This window comes from Centrocercus urophasianus, unplaced genomic scaffold, assembly GCF_019232065.1.
Source record: "Centrocercus urophasianus isolate 14NV4802_14NV808 unplaced genomic scaffold, USGS_Curo_1.0 seq_73, whole genome shotgun sequence".
Taxonomy (NCBI): domain Eukaryota; kingdom Metazoa; phylum Chordata; class Aves; order Galliformes; family Phasianidae; genus Centrocercus; species Centrocercus urophasianus.
Genome location: NW_024885344.1, coordinates 9,951,245 through 9,977,992, shown reverse-complemented (window position 1 = coordinate 9,977,992; position 26,748 = coordinate 9,951,245). Strand labels below are relative to the sequence as shown.

The following is a 26,748-nucleotide window of genomic DNA, read 5'->3' as shown; positions in this document are numbered from 1 at the left end:
AGCCACATCACAGCTCATATAGTACAGCCAATTAAACCAGAGGTGCACGATGACACGTGAGATGGGGACACTCCTGCCTGTCCACCCATTGCAGGTGACACATCCCCACAGTCACCATCAGGCTCTTCTGAAGTCTCCTAACTGAAAAATAAAACCCACACTACGTGGGAAGGAGTTGCTGCCACAATGCAAAATATTTCCTGCCAGTTCCCATGAAGGCACAGATGCTGCAACCCTGAAACATGCTCCTATGCTGGGAACTGGTTTTGGCCCTCAGTCACAGGACTCCCAGCTGGGCTGACTTCACTTCAGCAGCCATGCAGAGAATCCACTGATCTCAGTGGAAAAGCTGCACTTTGCTTTAAACTGATGAACAGGCTTGTTTCATCTGCTGCCCATCGAGCCACTGCTCATGCACAGCCACATAGAGCTGCCAGAAAATGTCTCAGCAGATTCCCCTACAGCCAGCCTGGATGGGGAGGGGCACAGTGGCTGTTGTCTTGGGCCTCGCCAACTTCAGTGCTGGTTTCAGCCCTGAAACACCAAGCTCAGACCTTGTTACCTGCAGTCCAGGATCTTACCATCATTAAGAATCACTAAATTTGGAAAAGACCATCTAGTCCAACAGCCAACACATCACCACCATGCCCACTAACCATCCCTCAGGACATAACCACATGCAAAACTTTAAAAGCAATGGGAACTGAGCATCACAGTCATTCTGGCCCCAAAAATCCTTCTTCTCTGTTTGTAGTTGGTGCATTAAGAAGATAAGCAGAGGCAGACATTTAACAGCTTTAGCAAGTTTTTTGGGCAGCTACACTATATAGATCCATGTAATGCTAAACAAGAGTATGCCTTTTGTGCTTTTTCTGCATATTTGATAAGCAATATGACATCACAGTTCAACTGAGAGCAATCAGCTCCAGCAGAGTCAAGGTGCCATTCAGTGTGTCTCTCAGCTATGCTGTCAGAGAAGCATTACCCAACACATAGAAAATTGACAAGTGGGGCCTCCAACAAGTGCCCCAAAAAGCTGCAGAGGGGGTTCACTGTAAGTTTCTGTTTAAACTTTTTTCAGTAAATTAACAACTTTCTTCATTTAGGGAAACCTTTCCTCTGGAGAACACAGAAACGAACTTTGGCAGCACAACAGCTGAGAGCAGAAGCACTGGCAATAGAAACAGTGATGTGCCTTGCCATCAAGGTTCATCTTGCACATTACAGTTTTTATTGTTGTCATTCCTCAACATCAGTTCTCAGAGGTGTCACTCAAGTTGAGGAAGAAGCAGATGTGAAGCGGACTGGCCTGCAATTACAGCATAATGGATTGTAAAAGGGCTGGCAAAGGCGTCGCTTATATCATTGCCCCTGCCCATTAAGAGGTCTTTAGCAAAGCTGGTCTTGCATTAAAAGTGCAGAAACCAAAGTGATTGCTATGGGTAATAGGACAGATGCCAGGGCTGCTTTTACCAGGAAGCTTCACTGCTGCTCCTTCTTTCTCAGAAATGCAGGCCCTTCAAAGGAAGTGTCGGATAAATTTTGAGATGGGGTAACTCCCAATTTGCTCCCAAAATGAGGTATCAAAGATCTGCCCAGACTAGAAAAGCTGGGTATGGATGACCTGTAGCCTCCACCTTCAGCTCCCGTAGGTATTTGAAGGGAATGAAACTCTAGAAGACCCCAAAACAGAAGGGACTTCACACAGATCCCACTCATCTTTCTTACGGCTGCAAGAGCATTCCTGGAGCTCAACACCAGCCAGGCATCCAGAGGAACCCACTTGAACCCAACACCCTGCCCTCTCTTCCCTCCTAAAAGGCCTTCCTGCCCTTCATGCTACCACCTGCACACGTTTCCAAGCTGCTGCACGTGTAGGGATTGGTTTTAGGGTAGAAGGAGGTGGTAAAAACTGTTTGCTAGAGTCTGATCTGGCAATGTGCAAAATTGAAGTACTGCTCCCCCGGGACGGAGTCAGTGCAGTGCTCCACAGACCTGCTGGAGCTGCCCCCCGGGAACTCTTTCCCCCTCCAACAATCCAAGAGTAGAATCCCAGCAGCAGAACATTCTCCGGGCTCTTCAGGTAAATGGGACAAAGTCCACTTCTGAGGATTACTTAGAGGATAGGAAAAAGAGTGCTGCTGTGAGGCAGATCTCACATGCTCAACTGTGTCACCTCTGCAGATAGGGAATTAACAGAACAGCTCCCAGCTATCATGGGTCTCCTGACTCCAGCCTGAACTTCAAGTGATATGCAGGTAAATGAAAATGCACAAAAATTACATTTCTTGATGAGAAGCTGATGTACAGAAAAGTGAGTTCTCCTGTGAGGTACTTTCACAGTGTGTGTGCATGCACAGTCATAAGATAAATTTCAGGTTTCATCCAGTAGACTAGTTACCCTTAACAGAATGCAACTGAAACTTAGGAAAACTTAGTAACAAGTGCAACAGATTATAATGGTGCTGCCTGACTTTATTCAAAGCACATTATTTCAAAGCTTCCTTATCTAAGCAGCGCCCTGCGGCGCTTAACCAGAGTAGCTAAAGTCATTCTGAAAGAGCTCATCTCTGAATCAGGCTGACCTAGCACTCAGTCTTGGCTTGGTCTGAAATGCACTGCAAGGAGACAAAGCTTTCTCACATTGCTTTTGGCATCAACTGTGCCTTAAAAATGTGAGCAACAAGCACGGGAGAAGTTTGACTGAGAGCGAGGCCAGCCAGGCATGCTGGAGCTGATAAAGCTTTAGATGCTTCATTGAACTGTGCAGTGGGAGATAGATGCATGGTGATCCAATTTCCTGGAAAGAAGTGTAAAGGGAAAAGCCCAGCCATCCTCACCCAGCAGGGTGTAAGGTGCACTGACCAGCACAGAGGCAGGGTGTTCAAAACCACTAGATGCACAATGTGGGAGCACAAATTCCACCTGGAGGGCCACAAAAGCAAGGAGCCAACTGTAAGCACTCACACCAGGGGCCTGCTGCTGCAGGCTGGGTGGTTTCAGAGAGCCCCAGCTTCAGGTTTCTCTCTCCTCGGAGGAGAGAGGAACAGCAGCTCTTCCTGCATTCCCTTAGCTGGACTGTGTGTGCACCAGCCAGTCAGTCTGTTAATCACTTTGGATCCTATGTTTCTCATGGTATGAAGCCAAGGGGAAGGGTCACCTGCCTGTCCCAAGGTGGGAGACCAGGACAAAAGTTCATAGCAACTGAAGGAATTGGGGCTGTTTAAACTGGGGAAGAAGAGGCTGAAGGGAGACCCCATTGCTCTCTTCCAGTATCTGAAAGGTGATTGAGTGAGAGCGGGGTTGGTCTCTTCTCACTGGTGACGGGTGACAGAACGAGGGGAAATGGATTCAAGTTGCACCAGGGGAGGTTTAGGTTGGATATCAGGAAAAACTTCTTTACAGAAAGGGTGGTTAAGCACTGGAATAGGCTCCCCAGGGAGGTGGTTGAGTCACCATCCCTGGATGTTTTTAAAAACCGTTTGGATGTGGTGCTCAGGGACATGATTTAGTGGTGGGTTGTTAAAGGTAGGGTAGTTTGGTTAGGTTGTGGTTGGACTTGATGATCTTTTCCAACCTGAGCAATTCTATGATTCATTTCTCTGCCCTTCAAACAATGTAACTGGGAGGCACTCATCGTGTTTGCCCAAGCAAGAGCCTGAAATAACTCACTGGAGACGCCAGGAGAGAAAATGTCACCAACAGCATCGCCCATCTGCTCTCCTTTGGCTTTGGGCCACATCCTCTGCACAGCCTTGAATGCTCACACTTACCTTTCCATCAGGATAGTGGCACAAAAGAGCCCCACGGGCACTTGCACTGCTATACTTGAGTGCCAGTGAGCTGAGGAGCCCACATCCTACTGCATGGCCAGTGCTCCAAGACTCAGCAGCAACCACAGACCCTCATCACAAGGCTATGGGGATCCCTACACACAGCATTGTGGCTACAGAGGGGCTCTGAGCCTCTCCCTCCCTCCCTTCCCATACAGCATTTTATTACCTTGCTGTGTCACTCTCAGGCATCCACCGTTGGCCTCAAAATATTTGACTACCACAGAAAGCTCAGTCACAACACCAGACACAATTTTCTAAGCCACTGACCTGGACCGAGCTCTCCCCAGCCTCTGCTGCTGACTGGCTCTTCTGGCAAGAGAGCGCAGTGATTATTGCTATAGCAGCAAACCTACTGCTGGAGTAGAAAATAGAGTTTATTAAGGTGGTAAATAATGGAGAAAACACCATACCCTTGGGCGGGGAAGAAAAACTGCATTAGCAACAGCAGAAGAACCAACATCAGAGTGAACCAGGATGGGATGAATGGCAATTAGCTTTGGAAGGTGAGGCTGCAGGGCTGCAAATCAGGTAGGATTGGAGGCTCTCTTAGCTACATCTTGCAGGAGACCACTGGCTCCCTGGTCTCTCCTGTTAGTGCTGTACCATCAGAGACACAAGCAGGGTATAACAGCTCCCACACCACCACCACCAGCCCTGAAGTCACCCCAGTCTTTGCCTGTAGAAGCAAAACTCTCTTGATAGTGCAGGAAAAGGTGATGCAGCTGTGTTCCTTACTTCACTTCATGAGCCCCCTGCCTCCCCTCCCAGGCCAGCGAGGAGGAGCACTCCTGTTGGGGCAGGAGAGCAGAGTGGGGGTAGGAGGAGATGTGGGCTGGCAAATGTGTTTGTAAGGCATGGTGGTGTTTGCATTTCCCTCCCATACAGGGATTACAGAGAGGCTGTAAGTGCGTGCCGTAAGTACTCCATCAGTGCAAGTGAGGACCTGGGCAGGGAGTGCTGGGTAGCAAGCTCCATTATGAAATAATGCACTGTCCAGATCTGGGAGAATCCCAGGACATACAGGATGTCTTCAAAATAAGCATGCAATTCCCCTTTGCGCTACAGAGGGTTGTGCTCACACCTAGATGGCAGAAAACACTACGGTTTGTTTTCAGGGCTTTTGATTTTCTTCCAGTTCCAGCAGTGCCATTGGTCACCATCATAAATCCCCTGAGACAACTCTGGCCCCAGGGGAGCACGGAGGAGTACCTGAGGACATCCTCCAGAGAGTAGGGAATGAGAACAAAGGGAGTTTCTTCTTCCTTTCTATTTCTTCTCTTTATGCCATACAGGCTTCGCTTTGTTTGATACATTTCTGACAGATGTGTAAAGCCTGACATGAAGAGCTTATGTCAGCATAATGTGTCCAAACCACTAAGACATTGCATAAGCGCCAGCCCTTGACTTTTCCCATGTTCCAGTTCCAAAAAATGCCTGCTGAAATATTTTTATATGACCAGATGCACATATATGTGCTGCAAAGCCGCTCCTCTGTGAGCAATCAGTTTGACTCCTTGGGCAGTAAAATGGGAAGCAACTGGAATAAGAAACACCTTTCCTCCTCCAGGAGAACTTACCTGTGGCTGCTCCTGAGGAACAGACTGACCTCACAGCCAACAGAACAAAGCCAGACACACCACTTGCTTTTCTTACTTTTTATATAAAATAGACATTTACATACATTTTCTTTCGCAAAGAAATTTGAGCATAACTCCTGTATGTGAAATCTAGCTGTATGTCCACAGCGAGAAAAGCAAAGACTTGCAAATTCCTGTACCACTGACATACATCCAGCTGCTGAGAGTGAATTGATTTGTAAAAGACTTCTAATCCACGGGCTGTTCTCTTGTTTTCTTTTGAAAAGATATGCATAACTGATCTCAAAAAATTAGATACAGAAATAAGAACCATATGAACAACAGCCAACGCAAACAACTCCCACACAGAGGAACACGCAGCGTGTGTGACATCCACTTTGGGCAGAGATTTCTACAGCAATACGGTTGTAGAAGCTGTAACTTTTACATAGGATATCACCGCAGGTATTTTCCAAAAGAAAAACTTCAGCAAGTCAGTACAAACATGGCAATGGACTTCTGCACAGAGTTACCAAGATTATCTGAAGCAACTTGGCCACAATGAAACACGAGTGAATGCCGAGCTCTTTTTTTTCCTTTTTGTTGTTGTTGTTGTTGCTGTGTTTAAAATGGATGTGAAAGCAAAATGGTGCATTTTGAAATTGCTGCAAGAAAGTGAAGTTTGGGGAGAAAACGCCTCCAAGGGCTCAGTTTTTCCAAAGATTGTACATTATCTCATACATGAATAACAGCAATCCAGTACTTGCCCAATTCAATGCACGTATACTTTTTGGAGACTTAAGCACATGCCAACTGCTTCACCAGTTTGGAGGGCAAACAGTGCAAAAAATCATACAATTGCATTCCAAAAGGCCTAATCATTAAAATTAAAATGACTATTACCTTCCGTCACCAAATACTGTACACCATCTTTGGCTTGGTTTTGTAACTGCTTGAGATGCTTGTTTAGATAGTTCAAGGAGTGTCCAGTTTCCCCTCCAAGTTAGGCTCTTTGTTTTGAATTATTCAACTTTGACTTTTCACACTCACGTGCCTGCTTGCATGCACACACCCTCCATCCTCATGGAGACCTCTGGAACAAAGGCTATTTTCACTGTTGCATTCACGTACTCTGTGGCCAAAATTAGGTTGCCTGCACATTTTTAGGAAAGTCAAGTCCAAGCAATCTATGAGAGAGATAAAATATCCCCTCCACTGCATCATTTGTCCTGAGGGATGGAAAAGGAATGAAAGCAAAGAATGTTGGACCTTAAATAAGCAATAAAGTAAAACAAAATCCATCAGCTGAAAATGTTATTCATGGAGAAAGGAAAAAGCAACACAATTATGTTTTCCATTTAGGATTAAAATGCACAGTGAGCATTAGACAGGAGCCGTCTCATCAGCTTTGAGCTAATTCTCCACTTTAATATTGGTGAGCATTGAGGTTTAGCCAACGCAACTTACACAAACTCCCTTCCACTACATGGAGCTTCAGCCATTTATTAATTTGTAATCTCTGCTAACCATGCTGAGCACCGCAGTTGGCAGAAAACAATGTATTTATAATTCATTATTTTATGAGCCATGCAGAGCTAGAAGAAGAGGACATTTCCTATGATAAGTTTGGATAATACCCACTTTATCACAAAGTAAGTCGCTCTATTTATCTTTCACAATCGTACTCTCTTTTGGTGGAGGTAACCCATTTCGTATTATATTCCATTGCTCTTCTTTACCTGCAATAAATCTTTTACAAGATTAATGTCCTGAATAAACACAGCATCTTAGATGGGAGCCAATGAGACAGGGAGTCAGCTCAAAACTTCGCAAGCGTTTAACTGCTTTGGTAGCTCATGGCCTGAATCACTCTCCAGATATTCTGCCAATTTGCAGACCATCACCCTGCATAGATGGGGTATAAAGTGCTGCTTTGGGAATCTGGGGGTCATTAACCACCCTTCTTCTCTCAGTAACTACCATAAACACAGTCACAGAAACATAACCAGTTCAGCTGGGATTATTCTACATGAACATGCTACAGCCTCTTTCAAGAGACTGGATGAACATGAGACGCCTTCCAGCCAACCTGCCTCCTCCACTGGAAGGAGAATCTGATCTTTCTAGATTATTCTGCAAGGAAGACAGCATTACCAAAATGGTAATCCTTTCCCAGGACCTGGGAGGGGGCACCCAAAGCCTTATCGTACTTACACATGTGCAGCAGCTTTAGGAGGCCAAGATGGCTTTGATTGGATTCTAGGAGAACAAGACATTTGTACCAGGTCTCTCAAGAAAGACAAATGAAGTTTTTAGCTAAAGTTATAAACACAAAACCGAATCATCCCTTCACAAAGCCCTGTTATAAAAAATATTTTTTTTTTTTTTATTTGAAAAAATATGTTTGATTGGCCACAATTTAAAGCAACACTATTGTGCAGCTTGTAGAATATATAGTATTTATCTAATATATCTTTATGAGACAAACTTTATGGATGATACACATCTGCCCTGGCCCATTCCCTGCTTCACTGGGTGTCGGTACCTCTGAATATCTTGGTTATGAACCCTCTACAGCTCTTCTATGCATGGTGGAGACCAATAGCTCTCAGAGGCCATCTGTGTGCTAGTTTCCCCACGCAGCATCCCACAGGATTCTGCTAGTAGGATCCCTGGCAGTGCCTGGGCTGTGCAAAGCTACTCCATGCAAGGCATCAAGTGCAGCACTGGCGCTGGGAACTTGCAGAAATGTTAGGTCAATAAGTCTATGGCTATAAAAGTTGTGCAACTAGACAAGAGCTGTTGCTGATCTATCCCCAAGCCCTCAAACCCAGCCTCACCCTCTAAAGGCAAGGAGGAGGAATAACCCACCAGGGAGAGGCTTGCTCTTGGTCCCAGCTGCTCCTTTGGGATTAACAAAGCTAGTTTGAAGGAATAAAGCCCAGAAATAGGTCAGCACCTTCTCCCACCAATGACCTCTTCCTCCCACCAACCTGAGGAGCTGGCCTCTGCCCAACTGCAAGCACTGGCTGATCTCCTTGCTCTTGGCCTTACTGGGCTGCAGGGCCTGGCACCTCACAACTCCAGCCTCTCCATGACTCTAGCTGCTCCCCAGGCTATAGCAGAGCAGATGTTTATGCTGCTCTGGATTCCCTCTCAGCATCAAATGCAGCTGCTTTACATCAATAATTTGGCCAACAGCAGCAGCAAGACACCGGGTTTTGTAAATTAAGCCAGTGAAGCCAGCACAGGGCTGTCATGACCACCACTAAGTAAACCTGGGCAACATACTGCCACACAGGCTCTTCCTGACAAGACATGCATCAATGCCAAACCCTGGGCTGCCACTCTGCAGGGACTGGGCACAACCAAGCTCCAATACATGTTTTAGAGCAGTTTTCTGCAGCAAGAAGAACAAATTGGTGACCTACCTGATGTCAACATCCAAAGGCAGGACCACCAAGTACAACACCACCAACCATTCATGCTTTCTCTAAACTGGTACGAACAGAACGAGCAGCAGTGCTGTTACTGTGATGAAGTTTGGCCCAATGTGCTCCACAGCCATTTACTCTAGAATTATCATCAGGGGGAATTATTCAAGCACACTCCAGTGGTGCTGCATTTTTCTGACTTCAGACGATACAAGTGACAAAGCCCAGCCACGTGCCCAGCTGTGAATGACACTGCCCAATTGATATAAAACAGAGAAAATATATTAATCATTTGAGTATAAGTTAAATAAATAAAGCTCAAAAATAAAAACCCCAATTCTGAAGAGAACTTGTTTTTCCATTTCAGCATTTAAAAATAGAGATTTATGACTGATTAGCTATAGCTTATTTTCTGCATCTCTTAGGGGGGGGGGTGAGAATGCTCTGACAAAGTGTTTTGTCAGTGTTATCACCATGATGAATGGGCTTTGTCCCTGCACACCCATAAAAGCCTCCTTAGTACCTTCTCAGCCTGCCAAAATTTCCCTAATCATTCTGCGGCTTTACTTTACCTCCTACACCAATCAGTTTTATTGTTTTTTGTTTTGTTGTTGTTTTGTTTTGTTTTGTTTTTGCTGGGGACTGGACAGGAAGACAAGTAATCCTAGAGTTTCTTACTGCATTTGAATACTTCCACACTTTTGCAGGATAGTATTTATTTGTCCTGCAGGGAGAGAGCAAAGGGTAAAGCTACATGGTATTTAACAATACTGATATCATGTACCCAAATTATTACAAAATGACTATCATATGCATAAAACATTCCACTGAGGTTTTTCCTCAAAGGGTCATTTGGCCCTGTTGTTCAATTATCCTTCTAGGGTGGTATTCAGATACTGCTTTCCCTTTCTTTAGAATCATCTTCAAGTCACATTTAGAGCTGTATCAGTGGCCACCATTTCCTTACCATTAACCCTTTGAAACCTTTTTATGTGACCTATAGGACCATCCTTCCTGGCCCAGATGGACCTGGCAGCATTTGCAACAAAGCTCATCAGTGGTGCTCTCTGTGGACAAGGTCAGCCTGTGTTGAGGAACAGGAGGTGCTACTTCACCCCTGCTTCAATGAATGAGTGCTTTGTCCCCATGGCTTCCCTAGTGATAACCATGATATTGGAGTCATATGTCCCACCACTCACGGTGTGATTAAAATGGGTTCAGCCTAAACATAAATCTGGATTAAAGGAAGGTTTTAAGTAATTCTCCAGCATGTCCCACAGGAGCAGAGTGCCTCCTGTTATTTGATCAAACGTAAGCATGCATTCAAAAATTGCCTTCCGTAACTCTGAGTCCTGCCAAAATTCCTTCAGTGTCACTTTGAGCAATAGGCTTCCACCGCATTCTTCTCCAAGGTGTACAAGTTTCTTTCCACTGGTGTGACTGAATGCTATGTCTGATCTTTCTCCTGGACTTCCTGAAACCGTTTCTCCAAGCGATCGAGCTTGGCCAGATTCTCCTTTAGCAACTTGCTGTTTGGTACCAGCTGCAAAGCTTTCTCATAGTAGCCACGGGCAGTGATGTAGTTTCCCTACAAAGAAAATGAGTGACAGGTCGCATTTCTATTCCCTGGCATAGAAAGGTCATTGCTTGGGAAAAGTGAAAACTGTAATACCAAGAGAAAAGTGTTTATAAAACAGAATATTATTATGTAGCTGGAATATTTCATTGTGAAACGGATCACCGAGTGCTGTAGACTTAAATTCAAACTAATACGTGGCAAAAAGTGGATTTACATTTTTCCACTATACTGTACCAGAAGAGTTAATTTTTCTTGGAGAATACCTGGAGGATGTCACACAGTGTGAATCCTTAAGACCCAAATCATAGTTATATGTTAAAGAATTCACAAAGATAAGAAAGCTGGCTATTTCCATAATTTCATGTCAGTCTTCTGCATTAGACATCTTTACTAAACTTATTAGGTAGAAAGGAATTTTGGAAGTTGGCTCACTGTGAAATTTTTCTAAGGTAGGTCAGTAATTCGGGCACAGAAACATAAGAGATGGGCAGGTTGATCCTTGCAGCCTGTCCTCTTAAAAACACGGGATTTATATTAAATATTTCTAAGCAATCTGGTTGGGAAAATCTAGCTGGGATTGTATAGACTTTCCTGTTTTTTGGATAGAATATGTCAAGGACGATTACTGATCCATACAGGTGCATAAATGTGCAACTCTTGGCAATCTGAAGAAAATTTAGCTTTCTGTCCCAAGTAGTCCCTGCAGCTGACAGCTTAAAGAAAAGCAAAATTAACATACCTTGATGTGCTCAATGCCTCCCATATTCATCCAGGCCTGAGCTTGGTCAGAATTGAGCTCCACAGCCCGTTTATAGTTCTACATAAATATGAAACATTTTTAGGTTAGGAGCCTGAGTCTTTGAACATAACCAGCACTGGAACAACACACAAAAATAATGAAGTGTGCACTCCCTCTTGCAAGGCTTTAATTTGGAGCTGACTGCAGACTATGGTAAAGCCACCTTCACATGAGTTCCACAAGCACCTGAGCGCAGCTCTATTCCTCCCCATTGCTTCTGCCACTGTACTCTGGACAAGCAAAAAAGACTTTGTGGACTCTGTCAGCACTGTTTTTACCGTTTCAGAACAGAAGAAAATTCAAACTAGGATTACATGTCTCTAGGGATACTGAGAATAGTCTGATCCGTCCCAATAACATAATTGTCTGTGCTATTATTCAGCATTAACATAATTTCTGAGCTGTCAAGCCTTCTGTTCTACAGGATAAGCCAGTCTATCAGCTATTAGTTAATGAGGTGAGATATAACGACACTGCGAGCTCTCACAGGTCCCTGAGCTTTCAGCTGAGCCACCTGGAGTTGCCACTGCCAGTGAGAGGGGCTGGGATAGGATAGATCAAGGGTCTGGTCAGTGCCTGAGCTCTACTATGGTCCCACCATGACTCCACAATTAATCTCTCAAGGCAAGAAGCTGTATTTTCACACTGGAATAAAAAAGACAGATGTGAAGGGTAGAAAGCAGCCCTCTGTTGAGGAGAAAAGTTCTAACTAACTAGTGAAGTTGGCTGCTCCTTATCTTTAGCTGTACTACTGATGAACTGATAAATAACCAAAGCCAACAGCCAAGGTATATCATGGAGTATTAGACACAAAGAGCTAACTTAGTATTTTAACCTATACAACTATACAGGGGGCTTAGAGCAGTCATACCTCAAAAGCCTCATCAAGGAGATTCTGTTCTCTCAGCTGGTTTCCTTTAGTGAAGAAGAGCTCTGATATGATTTTCGGGTCCTTTGGCTTTAACTGAAGAGCTTTATCTATAGCTTCAAGTGCCTGTGAAAAAGCAAGAGGACACTGAATCACTGTATTCTATGCCCTTCACCTTCTGATGGTCTCACCACTACTAAGGCCTCTAAGAACACGAGCCAGAAAAGCAACAAGTCTTTTCCTTCCCTTGTTTGCCCACAGTTATTGCATGTGGAATTGGGTTTTTTAGACGCCTATGGCTGATGGGCAATGGGGCTGAGTGCAACACAAGCAGGAAGCGCTCATAAACTTCAAAAATCATGATGCACAGTGGAAAAAAAAAATCTCCTGTGTGCTGTGGGACATGACATCTCTGGAGAGATGGAATTCTATATGTGAGCCCTCTAGACAAGGGTATCTTGCAACCACGGTACCTTAGCATAGTGCTCCTGCTTGCTGTAGATGGCTGACAGAAGGCGGTAGCACTCCAGGCACTCCACATCTTCATCAAGTATATGGTTTGTCATCTTCTCTGCTTCCTTCGTCCGCCCCATCATTGCTAATACCTGGGCCTGTGGAGTCATATTAAGACTTATGATTTTAAAAGCTCAGCTAACTAATATATAGTGCTGGTGCTAGGCTCCATTGAGGCAGGAGTTGGTGTTAAGAGGCAACACCTCTAGGAAGGATGGAAGGGCCAAACACAGCCAGGAAAGATAGTGGCTGAGACACATGTTCTGAGGTTGACAGGAAATGAGGAGGAAACAAATAGAGTGGGAGAGATGGTCACTGGATGGCTGGCATGGAGACAGCACCAAGCTCTGAGCCTCTGGCCACACTAATGTGAGCAGCTCCACAGGTGGCCTTGGCTTGGCCATGCCCACCCCATACTCACCAAAGCCAGTCGGGTCTCTTTGTTTGAAGGCTGCAGTGATGCTGCTTCTCTGTAAACTTGCAAAGCTTCTTCATATCTCCCTGTGTTGTAGTACAGAGCCCCCAGCGGGGACAGGATTTCAGCCTTGCGGGATACCTTCAGTGCCCTGGAATTTGAGAAGAAGTGATGTTTCCAGGTGATGTGGGAATCAAAGAAGAGTGAGCTGTGGCTTGCACTGAGATGGAGCAGTAAGGCCCTCCACTCTGCATGGCATTCTCATCCCACCATGGGAAGCTTGATTTTAAGGTCATGGGGAGGGATAAGTGTGCCCACAGCAACAATTTCTCCAGCCATCCAAGAGGGAGGGGCCAAATCCAAAGTGCATATGAGCATACAGCGGGTGCTGGGATAGCTGGCAGGGGCAGGGAGTACAAGCACAGGTTGGGATGCCAAAAAGAAGGCAGGGCTATGTAGGAATTATAGCTGTTACTGGCACATCACTGACGCAGCAACTCTCAGCACAGTGGGAATAGCACTAAAAATCTGCTCAAACTATTGAAAACACCTCTGACCTTGTTGTTAGAACATCCCTCTGGAAAAAACCCAACCCAAAAGCAGCAGTGTGCTCAGCCTGGAGGCCTCAGTCAGTGCTGCCTAGCACTTCTCACAAGAAGTAGCCAAATAAATCTGATTTTGAATGGATGGAGAATCCAAGCATGCACTGACAGTTTCAAGTATCACAGGCATTTCAGCAGAAATGAGCCATATGGAGGGTCAAGGGAAACTTTATCCTCCCACTTCAGTTCCTTACCGCTTGTACCATGCCTCAGCCTCTTTGTTCTGACCTAGGGAGCGGTGAAGCCTGCCCAAGTTGACCATGGCGACATGGTGCGTGGGGCTCAGGTGGATGGCCTGTCTATAGTGGGACACAGCTCTTTCAGGAGCCCCTGGAGAAGAAAACACTTTTACACCAGTGCTTCAGCCCATCCTATCCCACTCGAAGGGTTGTAACCCCTGTGTGTGTCCCACCTCCCATGAAAGCACCCTCGTATGCGTAATCCACTGGCTCTGAGAGAGCAGTCCACAGAGGCACAGAGAACAAGCTACCAACGTTCCTTGCAGCCCCAACATTGCAAATCGTTCAGGCTGTTTCAAACCAGAGACTATTCCTTACCACCTTTTAGTGTTGGTCCTGCTCAGTCTTTACACACTGTGCATGGGAGTGGCTGCCAGTAGCTCATTCCCAGCTCGGTGCAATAAGTCTGAGCCCACAGGTGTCTGGATGCCTACTCTGGAGCACATTGGCCCTGTCTCTGTGCTTCAGTGCCATTGGGTGGCACTGCTTCACTGTGAGAAATGCTCTACCTGGGAAAGGTCCCGCAGGCCATGACATCATCACCACCACAATATAAGACTGCAAATGCCTCCGAAAGCCCAAAATAATCCACCAGTGTCCTGTATTTTTAGGAAATGCCAGTGCTCAACTTGAATGGAAGAAAGGTGCCAGACCACTCATTCATCAACTTCTGTGCTATTTCATGTAGTATATTTTTATTTACCTAAACAATGTCTGTCCTCAAGAGGGACCCTGCAGTGCAGAACCCATTAAGCAGCTTCTGAAGAAATGAATGGGGCACAGTAAAAAGTCCCAATATTTCAATAATGCAAATACTGTAAATTGAGCTACAGTGTGGGTTTAATTGGTTCGTATAGTCTAGAAAAACTAATCTGGTGGTGAAAACTGATACTCACAGATCTGTGCCCATCAGCAAAGCATTAGACTGCCTACACTTCCAACCCACTTTCTTTTTATGTATTAATTAAATACGTAAAAGCAAAAGAAGTTTTGTTACTTTTGCACATTAACTATAGGATATACTTTATATGAGGCCCAAAACAATTCCTCCTCATTCAGTGCTGCTCAGGCAAGCCAAATGATTGGACATCCCCACGTTACAGAATTGGCATTTTTAAGCCAAATCACCTAAAAATAATTTAATTCAATTTCTAGCTGGAAAACAGAACTTGAAACAGCCTGTGTGTGTTCGAGCACTGAACATAAGCTGCTGTGGGAATTTTATTTTCACAGCTTTCCAGACAAAGTTTGGTTTTCTTGAGATTATCTACGCAACATAAAAGTACCATTAACACTCCTTGGTTATTTCCTCTATAGGAGATCTGGAGAAGTCTATAGGGAGATTTAGAAGCACTTAAGATTCATCAAAGACCAACTGCTTATCCTTCAGGGTAAGATTTCTTAAAGCATCCAGCAGCAGTCTCGCTCTGCTTCCACTGCTGTGGAGATGGAGGTTTGTGAAAACCACACCTACAAAACAGGCTAGGAAAGCAGCTAGGCGAGCACTGAAGTCCTCAAGGTCAACCAATGCCTGTCCTGTTCAAAGTAAATTACTACACAAATCAGGAAGGGAGATACATAGAGCATCCCTATTCACTGCAGAGTCACCAAGAGATACATATCTCCAGAGCTGACACTTGCTGGAGGTCCTTGCACAAAACCTGCAGGTTTCCAGGATGGTGCATCACAGCCATTCTCCAGTGTCCACTGGGGGGAACACAGGCTGAGTCCCTCACAGCTCCTTCACACTTTACCATGTCTCCCTAGAGGTAATTTACTTGTCAGGATTTCAGTTTTGAAATTCAATGTTTTTTTTTGTTGTTTTTTTTTCCTATTGTTTGTGTGTAGGGAAATGTAGTAATAAAACAGAAAAAGTTAGTTTGGACTTTGGCAGAACACCCAAGTGCAAAAAAGAAAGAGTGCTGCACTGCATTTGAACCAAAATTTTTGGCAGGCATAGGGCCGTTCATCTGGGTCGTGAAAGAGAGAGGAGTACAATGCTGGAGTTTTTATCATTTGCAAGTTTGAATTTTGCCAGTGCGCAAATTCAGGATCTCAGTGCCTGTCATGATTGCTGCAAGGCATTTTTCAATGATGAATATTCCTGTTGGCTTCGTATTTATTTTACATTGGTACCATAGGAGAGTGATGGCTGAGTGTCAGCTCAGAGGGAGGACAGCCAGCTGCACACGGAAGGGCACGGCCCTTTGCCATTATTGTCCTTGCTTGCCAAGCACCACCAGAGCTGTTCACAGTGTGAAAGGGACTGAACCAGGAGCAGCAATACACTGCAAGTCTATGATGCTTCTCCACTGAGTCAGAGCTCTGTTCTGGAGAGACTTCAGGGAATAGCTTGGTTTCCACTAGCTCTTTGTCAGCTCAGATTTGGAAGCTTATAAAGCTGTCAGTAAGAGGTGGCAACTGCAGATGCATTTTATGTGGATGCCAGGAAGTGCCTGAGTCCATGGAAGTTGGATGGGAACCAGGAACTCGGAAAAAGAAAGGCTTTCTCTGTCATTATGGAGCCCCTGAGAAATCAATTCACCCCATAGTATCTTACATTTTGTTTTCACAAAGGATTGTGGTTTAAAAGCCATATTTGTTTTTATAGCAGTGGCACTCAACCTTTAGTCAAAGAGCTGCTTTGTCACTAAAGAGCTGCAAGTGCTTCAAAGACAATAATGATCCACTTGTGTGCCTAGGGTTTTAAACTGAGGTTTTACTTGATGCTGCCTGCTATCCCAGAGAAATTGCAGAATTGTTAGGGTGCTGCCCAACTCGAATTGAAGAGAGAACTGCTTGTGCAAAGATGGTGAGAAACAGTGGGGGAAACATGCAGGCTGAATGCCTTTGCTGCACAGTGAGTGCACTGACTACACATTTCAGAACACTGCCAGCTCAAGAGAGCAGGGATATTTATTTCTAAGCTACAGTAGAGGCACAGCTACTGCTCTGCAGTACCTTCTGAAACTCTTTTAGAAGTATAGCGCTGAATAAAATAATCAAAGCAAATAATCCCGAGAGAGAAAATCCTTTGTTCCATCTCACTTACCAGTATCAACCAAGAAAACACCATAGTTGTTGTGCAGATCGGAGCTCTCTGGACAATTCTCTATGCCGGTCTTGTAGACCTCCTCTGCTTCCTTCAGCCGTTCCTTGAAACAGGATCACAAAATCACAGAATCATTAAGATTGGAAAAGACCAGTAAGATCATCCAGTCCAATCATCCCCCTATCCCCACCATGCCCAATAAGCACGTCCATCAGTGCCACACCTCATGGTTCTGGAACACCTCCAGGGACGGTGACTCCACCACCACCCCGGGCAGCCTGTGCCACTGCAGCATTAATCCTTCTGAGAATATTTTTCCAAAGGAAAAGGAAATTGAGGCAGTGCCCACGTTGGCACCACCAGCGTGCTCCCCTTGCCATACAGGGAGCTCAGGCACCAGCCCTCCCCCTCTAAGCCCCTTAGCAGGGGAACATGGCCTCCAGCTTCTGAGCAGCCAACATTTTACCCTGTGACAAAGACATAATATATCTGCACTCTGGTATGCCAGAGCAATCCTAACAGCTTTCCCCCCATGCATTCACAACTGGAGCTACCTGTGAAACAAAAACATCAGTTAGAAAAGGTTGGGCAATTTGTGTGCAATGCTAGTGAGCCTCAGTTAGCATGCACCCAGCTGGGAAACACATAGCGACAGGGGTCATGTTGGTTCTGTTACCAATCTGTCATTTGGGAGCTGATATGTTTTAATTTATTTGTTTAATGAGCATCTTGCTGGCTAACTTTCCCCCTCAGGAGCTCTGCTCTTCATTCCCTGAGCAGCAGGGAAAATAAGAAATGAAAGCTCGGCGTGCATGACAGCTGAGGGATAGGGAGCTTGCACAAGGCAATGAGGGAAGCAGGAGAAGGACTGGGGGTGATGGAAGAGTGGGGAAAACCTGACAGATTCAGATGAAAAACAGGTGTTATCAATGTGTGAGATGTACCTCCCTGGGACTGATGGGATGTGCTATTGCTGATTCTCCAATAGGCTGAGCTCTTACATTTTGCATAGATTTCAAGGAGACTTGTAGGTGCAGAGCATTTCTGAAAAATGCACATCTTTCCTTTGGGAACACCCTGCTTATGGAAGTGTCCCACCAGCTGTGACCCGTCTAGCCTGAGCTATAGGCAGCAGGTCCTGAAACAGAAACAAGGCATCTAGTTTGGATCAAATAGCAACTTAATAAGGTTTCCATTTCCCTCCAGCCAGACAGTACGTGCCAGCTGCCCACATGCTCACTAGCACCACTTATTAAGGTTTTCCTCCCACCTAAGCTCAGAGTTTTGCTGTTGGGTGTACTTAGGGCAGGAAGGTTGCTCGCAATGGAAAACAGCAGTATGGAGGGATGCCAGGTAAAACTCCTGAGGCAAAGACTTTTTTTTCCCAATTTTTCCGCTTCTATGGAGCAGCCCTATGGTGACAAACCTCACAATCTCCTAACAAAGCTCCCAGGCAAAATCAACCATTCAAAGCCCTATAAGGAAAGCCTGGCAACACCACAGCAGACCTTATGCGGAGGAGCTGAAATGAGATGGATCCATTCACTCCCTGTCCCACCAATGCTCTCTGTGATTGGCATCCAACAGCCTGGTGTCAAGAGCACAGTGTCTTCTTGGCTCAATGTCTGGCTGTCAAGGCGGTCCCTGAAAAAGTACTGGTTTTGGGATCCTGGTCCACTTCTCTGTGTGAAGCAGAGCTGGTTTTGCTGTTCAGTCCAGCTGTGAACTCTCCTCCAGTCCTGCAAATCCCAGAGCGTACCGGGCTTCCTCTGGATTTAAAGGGTGAACCTGAGAGCAGCATTGGGTCTGTAGCTGTTTAAATGAACAGACTCCTTTCTCACCTCCTATTTCAGAACTGGAAAGCTGGAATTAATAGCACTGGAAGACTATGGCTTGATGAAAGCAAATGGTTTGTCATGGTTAAGTGCTTTCACATTTACGTGATGAAGGTCAGCCAGCAGAAAGATAGGGTGGGATAAAACACAGAAACACATTTTTTAAAAGTGCTTAAGTTTGGACATCGTGCATGTGTTTATGTGAATTTGATGTCATTATCCTGCAGGGTCAGGAAAAGTGAAGCAACCATCAGAACTGACTGAAATGAACAGTAACTTCTTGAGAAAGTGTGTGTGTTAGACATGCATTAACAGGTATATTCTGAAGTTTTCTGTATTGATTTCTTTTCCTCTAATTTTAATTTGCAGCAGACGAGTACGGCTTTGTATGCATGGATGTCAGTTTCCTTTGTATTATTTATCGACCATAAACCCGATCTTGAAGCAAGACAGGGCTGTGCTAATCTGGATTAGCAGCAGAGTGCCATCTCAAAGCATTCCCACTGCCTGATTCTAAGCACTTTTAGCATTTTTGTCCCGGTTGCATTGCACACGCATTTGTACAATGCTTTTTTGGCATCTAACATCCTAACCCTGCACGCCTCAGGCTCAGTGCAGAGTCTGGAATGATTTCTCTAACAAAGCATTTGTACTGAGAGCAGTCAGAAGTGGGGAAGGGTGGGCCCATCTCTTTCTGCCAGAGATTTCCCCCTCACAGCCGCTCCTCTTTCAAGGAGAAATGCTCTAAGTTCATCAAGGCTTGATTCTCATTAACACTTAATAACGCCACTTCCCAGCCCTCCATGAAACATTCATCAAGCCCACAAAATTCTTAAGACAGGCTTAAAAATGTATGAGATTTTTATGATATTAGAAAAATTATGCACATAAGGATCTCTCAGTTAAACTGCAGGGTTTTTAAGCCTACTTTTGTGTTGCTTTTTTTTTCTTATGACTTGAATTTTCAGTGTGGATATACCTGAGCAGGCTCTCTTCTGCAGCTAAGTGGGTTAAAAAGTTTCTTTTTCCGAGTGTAGGCTAATATTCTTTCAAAAAAGAAAAAGGAAAAACAAAAAAAAAAAAAAAGAAAAAATACTAGGAAACCTTTGGATCCAGAAACTAGAGCTTGAAAAGAACCATCCAGTAGTATGAGATGACTGATAAACCTGAAAAAGCTAGAAAGAAGGTGTTCACAGAATCATGAAACAGCTTGGGCTGGAAGGGACTTATAAGCCTATGCAGTCCTAACCCCCTGCCATAGGCAGGGCTGCCACAGGCAGGGCTGCCACCCAGCAGCTCCAGCTGCCCAGGGCCCCATCCAACCTGGCCCTGAGTGCCCCCAGGGATGGGGCACCACAGCTTCTATGGGCAGCTGTGCCAGGGCCTCACTGCCCTCTAAGTACAGTGTAGCTGCATTGGTTCAGAGGGGAACCACTGTTACAGGGTCACGACAGTGGCAAAAGATGTTTGATTTCTCATTCTAGTACCACTGAAACGATTGGGGAAAGCAGCAATATGTTGTGAGTTATGCTATCAAGCAGAGAGCAATAGTGAGAGCATGCACTTATAAAAGGAACAAACAACATAAATTTCTATACAGTGTGAAGGTGGGCTCTGATTTCTGAATCAACTAGCAAGGAGAGAAAAGGGCAATCATGGCATGTAGCAGATGAATGATGCAGGAGACTTTTCTCTTGCAGTATTTTTTACAGTTCCGATACTGTTTTACCGCATCACTTCAGCTGGTTTTTCCTCTTTCTCAGCCTTAATGCAAAGCTGAAAGAGCAGAAGCTGGTCACAGAAGTGATCACTTCATGAGCGTTACTTAAATGTGCAGCTTTTAGCTCGTCAGCCCCTCTCTCAAACGTTTGAGGTAGGATCCCTGCCAAGGTCACTAGGACGGGTGTGTGAGGAAGGAGGTGCTCAATCAGGCACTCATCAGCTGTGGCTGAACATGAGAATGTGTTAAAAGCTTGCAGGAAGTTGTTATTTTCTAAAGAAACTTTACAAACTATCTTTTCTTCCTTAGCAATTACTCAAGTCACAAGAGGATGAACGATCTATACATAAAAGCAGATGAATTATTGCAGGCCTAACTAATGACATTTCCTTTGGGCAAAAGACCTCAGGGCTCTATAGTCGTTTTATTGCTCTGTTGACCTTACAACTGATGGTTCTAATTAATAAATTCAATTAATATTAAAACCAGGTATTACTGCAGACAACTCATTTCCTATACTTGCAGGAGACTCATGGAGGGGCTCATTCAAAGGAGAGTTCCCATTCAACAAGGTTCTTCTTTCAATTCATATACTATATTTCTAGATTCCTGCAGCTGATATCGATAATATTCAAGCACTTGAAAGTCATTTAAAATGGAAAATAAAATAGCATGTCTTTAAGTAACCTGTATACATCATAGATGAATTCTGCAGTGTCTACATCATTAAAGAAGCCAAAGCCACAGTTCAGCTGAAATTTATCCACTTGCAGAGAGAAAATTTAATTAACCAGACTAATGGAAAATAGTGAAAGATGGCATTCCATTGTTGTGTCTGTATTTGCATTTTGGCAAGCTTTTATTTATAAAGCTTTAGCGTCCCATGCTATAGAACGGTAAGATCTGAAATTCTAGGGAGGAAAAATCAGTTTCCAAAAGCTGTGTAGAATCTTGTGTTTGCTGTGCAAGGACCTTACCACTCACCATTACAGGGCCAGACTAGGGCTATTGGTTGTGGCTGCAGACCATAGGAGCAATGCCCAAAACAGCATCCCTCATATGTGCTGCTGCCTGCTTGCAGGAAAGAAGGGCGTGGTGGTCTCAGTGTGGGCACCCACACTTTTTTTTATGCCTCAATTTCCCTTTTCCTATGTGGAGACAGTATTTCACCTCACAGAGACCTTTAGAAGGAAATTACCTCACCACAGCAAGCAGTGAGAGCCCTGAGCAATGAGCGTGGTGAAAAAGCCCATGAAGAAATGAGTAATCCTGCCTCCGGAGCACAATCTGGGCCCTGTGCAGTAAATAAGGTCTGGGGCACATATTGAACAATGAGGTTAAATCAAATATTGAACAGCTGCTCATTAAGAGCAACATAAAGCAAGTGAGCCTCTCCACCCACTGTATGTGATCACTGACTGTGGTAATTAAGGGCGGTATCCTGATGGGTTAGATGCAAGGGGCAGAACTGAAATTCAGAAATCTTGTCTCTAGCTTTTCCTACTTTTGGAAGGCTTTCTTATAAAACCCCAAGGTTACCTCTGTAGGTGTGCATGGGGGGGGGGGGGGGCCACTCACCTATTGTGCCGTCAGCATTCAAGGTGCAGATAAAGACTTTGTTAAAGATGTAGGGAGGAGAAGAAAGTGCATGAATTCACAACTTTAACAGTGATTTAGTTCAGAATCACACCACGTGGGTGTAATTACTCATTGAGACCGAGTTGTCTTCCATACTGAACAAGTCATCTCTAAAGCAGCAGCCCAACAGATCTCTCCAGATAGCTCCAGGCTTGTGCACTTGCTGCACATGTGTGAAGTGAGAGTGTTTCCACTTTGCAACTGCAGCACTGGTGCATCAGCCCTCAGGAGGAGCAGGAGCCCCACATAAGGCCTGTTACCTGTTCAGCCAGCAGTGAGGCCAGGCTTGAGTAGGCATCTGCGAAGTCTGGGCCATATTTGATGGAGTCCCTCAGTAAGATTACAGCCTCCTCCTTCTTCCCTTGAGACCTGCAGGCCAAGGAGGGAGGGGGGAAAAAAAGAAAGAGAAGCTCTTTAGCAGCAGATCACCCACTGAACAGCTCACTGAAAGAGATGTGAAAGAGTCTGTCTTGTTCTTTTCAGCAAAGGCTAAATAATTCACCTGTGCCTCCTCTCCACAATGCACACACCCAGCACCACCTGCACTGTACTAAACTATTCTGCCCACCTTGTGAAAGAGGGTGGGCTCTCTGGTCACTGCATACATGCTCAGTTTTGCTTGCTGGCACATACTCTTTCCCATAGGTGATGCAGATGTCCCTGATATGACTTCTGTATGTCACTGGAATGGCAGGCACACCAAGAACAGTAGCACAGGTACTGCCTGCTTCAGCTCTGGTGCTCACAGGCAGAGCACACTGTTTGAGCAAATGTGGGCTCTTTCTCCCATCCCTGCTGTAAAAATGCCTCTCCCTTCCCAGAAAGCTACAAAAGGAAAGAAGACGGACGTCAGACGTGTCTGGAAGGAGCCAGAGAGAAGCAAGTGGATCACTTGTTGAGGAAAGAAGCAACACAGGTATCTGTATCACGTTGGCAGAGATGAAGGAACTCATTCTACCTCATACCAGAGTGGGAAACGTGCTCACCAGGGCAATTGCTCAACCGATTTGGAGACTTTGTGCTTTTTGCACCCACACGTTTTTTAATCTCAGCAGCTGGGAACACACAGGTTTTAATGAATCTGCTGTTTGGTCTACTCCTTTGATGACTGTTCATACTGAGCATTATGCAGTGTACAGAGTGAAGACAAAACTTCTCCAAATGGTGAATTCCTCAATACTCCACACTGTGAAGAGCAAAGAGTAATTTATTTTGACTGTTCTGTAATCAGCACAGGCCACATGCTCTGTTAGGTCACAACCTTTAGATTTGTTAACTTCTCCAGCCCTATTGTACTCTCAGTATTTCTCCCTTTGGAAAATAAACCAAATTGTACCTAATCCATCCAATCAGGATCTTTAGATACACGAAGGACAGCAAAAGCATTCTCATGTATGAGTCCCTGGAAAGTCACTTGCATGCCAGGAGGGGATGCTGGCAGGGGTAACAGTGGGTCTGCAGTCAGCTAATGTGGCCCCAGTTGTGCCACTGAGGCACCAAGTAACCTGGGAATAGGACATCTGCCAGCAACCTGGCTCCCACAGCTGCAGGGCAGAGGTGCAGAGCATTTTCACTTCCTAAAAACGCTGTGGAATCTTTGCAAGTTGCTAGACTGCTAGTGCTGTTATATATCCAGGCTTATAGTTCATTACATTAATGTTTTAAATAAAAAGTATTGGATCTCATTAAATAATTCCTAACCATGTCAATCGTTAGGCTAGAGGATTCTATTCTTCAGATCCTATGGATTATGAGCAGAGAATATTGAAAAATGGTTCTGTTAATGAGCTACATTATTTTTTCCAGTTACTTTACACTCACTGCCCTGGAAAAAGGACAAGCCTTCCTCAACAAAAATCTAAGGATGTTTTATTATTCAAGCTACAATTTCACCAGTACCACTCTGTATTCCTTCCCTTGGAAAAACGAGAAGATTTCCTGAGCAAACATCTAAGGATGCTTAGCTGGACTGGAACAACATTTTCTTTGTGCTGGGTGTACAAGGAATATGAATAGCAAGGCTTACAAAAAGAAACAAAGGACCCTGGAACAGAGAAAGTATGTGAACACCTTGCCGCTTGGGGCTTAGATTTCATCTGAGTGACAGGGTCAAGTAACCAGATCTTGTTTATAAGGTGCAAATTTCAGCTGATAATATATGTGGCTTTGCAGAATTTTTCCCTTTTCTAGTTATATAACTGTAGGAACATTTTGCCTGTCCATTATGCTAAGTGAAAACAGTTGTGCTACTCTTTTTCTTCTACCAGTGGTGCTCCATATAAATTACACGAATGAATCAAAAACAAATAAAGAACCACTTTTCCCCTGCACTAATTAGAGACCAGCTAGCTTGTCAATTTATAAAACTTTTTGATTCCTTGGCTGGAGTTTCATGACACATTTTCATAAATCAAAACCAGATGACTGCTTCATAAAGGTATTGATGTTTGGCAAAAATGTAGGAAATGCCAGCTACAGAAATAAAAGGATTAAGTGATCCGCTCAGCAGCAGTAAAAGATCCCATTAACCACAAGCATGCTCTAGGAATATAGGGCAGTCCTCCTAATTACTCTTTTTTTTCCTAAATGGTCTTTTCTTCGTTTGATCCAAGAACAATGTTTGTCTCCTGAAAGTGGGGGTAGAGAGGGAAAGATTATGGCATCTTTTTATGTGACAGCCTGAGTTATATTACAAAAAGCAGATTCAATAGTTTCTCAGAGAGCTCAATCCTGCAAGATACTGACTGCTCTGGCCAAGCACTTAAACACATACTTAACTTTTATGTATGCAAGCTGAAAATTAATTACTGGCTGAAGTGCTTTCCTGGACCAAGGCCAACATATTCAGCACTTTTCAGAATCATGGCTGTAGTTTTTACAAATCTCATGCAATCTGGGAGAACACTGAGTGTTGGGAGAACAGTCCAATACAACACTAACACCAAATACACCAAAGATTTACCACAAACTGGGGATCTGTGGCAGAAAAAGCTAGGTAATATATACTTTCAACATGACAGAGAGAAGAACAAACTCAACTGACACAAGGAGCCTACGATCACTTAATCCTGTTTCTCCCCAAATTACATTGGTTTCCAATGCCCTCTCCTAATTCCCTCTTCCGTCTCCAGCCCTCCACAACCAGCATGGTATAGCTGAATGCAAAGAGTAGCTTCTTCCCCTTGGAGCATCACTTACATATTTTTGCAAGTGCCCAGTAGTTTGAGAAGCATCAGCTTAAACTACCCCCCAGAAGCCTGGGGATCCAGAGGGCTGTGTGGGCTATTATTAGCACTGAAGCAAATTTCTTTCACAACAGAAAAGTAACCTAGGAATTAGTGCTCTAGGGGACTTTTTAACTTTCAAGATCTGCTTTACAATTTGAAGTTAGTTTGACTGCTTTAAAGCCAGAAACACAGAACTTAGTAAGGACTCCGCAGCAGTTCTAAACATCTCACCTCGATTTTACACCATAATCCAAGGGAAGCTTGTAGCGTGTAACTGTCTGAAAGGAAACTCCTAAGCTTGTTCAACTCCCTGGGTTTAAGCCAATTCAGATAATTGAGATGCACACCTTTGGTTTTCTTCTATGCTATGTGGATGGATGACACCAAACCAGGGCAGTGGGCAATACAGTGCAAGGAAGGGCGCCTTTTCAGAAGGACAAGGTCTGAAAGGAAAGTCAAGAAGTTGAACAAATCCAAGTTCATGTCCTGTGCCCAGAGTTGGATAACTCCATGCACCAGCACATGCTGAGGGACAACAGGCTGGAAAGCAGCTCTGCAGGAAAGGCTCTGGAGGTCCTGGCGGACAACATGTTGGCCATTGGCCCTTGATGGTGAAATAGGACAACTCCCTTCTCTTTTTTACAATATTTATGAGACTGAAGCAATGCCTAGTGTTGGGCACTCTCATGGAAGAAAGGCATGATCATACTGGAGGAAGGCCAGCAGAGAGGTCTAGGCTGTCCTTGGAGATGTTCAAGATTCACCTGGACAAAGCCCTGAGCAACATGATCCAATCTGACTCACTTTGAGCTGTGGGACTGACTGAATGATCTCCAAGAGGTTCATTTCAATCTGATTTACTCTTTGAATCTATAGTAAACTTGATGCTGCCAGTGTTTTTTGTGGTTTGTTTTTGTTTTGCTTTTGTTTTTGTTTGTTTGTTTGTTTTTAAGTGAGCTAAAATATGTATGTGATGCTGTGGTACAACTTCAGCACTTCAAGCAATAGAGAGTATTCTAACCAGAAATCATCCAGAAAACCAGATGTAGCATCACTGAACACTGTTGTTCAGTTTGATTCTTCGAAAAGAAGGAACATTTCACTTTCTGAAAGATCTTGATCCTCAATACACATAACATCTACCTGATGCTTTCCAGTATTTTTGGACACTTAGAGAAGCCCATGTTAGCACATTCAAATACATACATACCCAAAAGCATGTTTTAGGGAGGCAGGCAATCCTTACTCTGACTAGATGGGTTCACTGAACTTGGAACAAATAAGAGTAAAAAACGCATTTTTGTGATTCTACATGCAGAACAGAATCATCCCTTTGAATAAACTCAAGATCTCATGAGAGACTGTTTCTAGGCACTTCACCTCTTCATTGAAAATTCAGCCAAAAGTCTCTGAA

General features: G+C 44.4%; 1 protein-coding gene across 1 annotated transcript in view; it reads right to left on the bottom strand.

The window, feature by feature from the left end:
• Positions 1–5,495: 5,495 nt before the first annotated feature.
• The window catches only part of TMTC1 (transmembrane O-mannosyltransferase targeting cadherins 1), a 152,084-nt gene continuing 130,831 nt past the window's right edge, over positions 5,496–26,748 (bottom strand). The window contains exons 13-20 of the mRNA XM_042838013.1: positions 22,368–22,476; positions 16,915–17,017; positions 13,818–13,953; positions 13,028–13,172; positions 12,567–12,704; positions 12,097–12,219; positions 11,166–11,243; positions 5,496–10,435 (exon numbers count right to left, since the gene is read on the bottom strand). Coding sequence (XP_042693947.1) covers positions 10,295–10,435; positions 11,166–11,243; positions 12,097–12,219; positions 12,567–12,704; positions 13,028–13,172; positions 13,818–13,953; positions 16,915–17,017; positions 22,368–22,476 — 973 coding nt within the window. The 3' untranslated portion in view covers positions 5,496–10,294. The remainder of the gene's footprint in view (positions 10,436–11,165; positions 11,244–12,096; positions 12,220–12,566; positions 12,705–13,027; positions 13,173–13,817; positions 13,954–16,914; positions 17,018–22,367; positions 22,477–26,748) is intronic.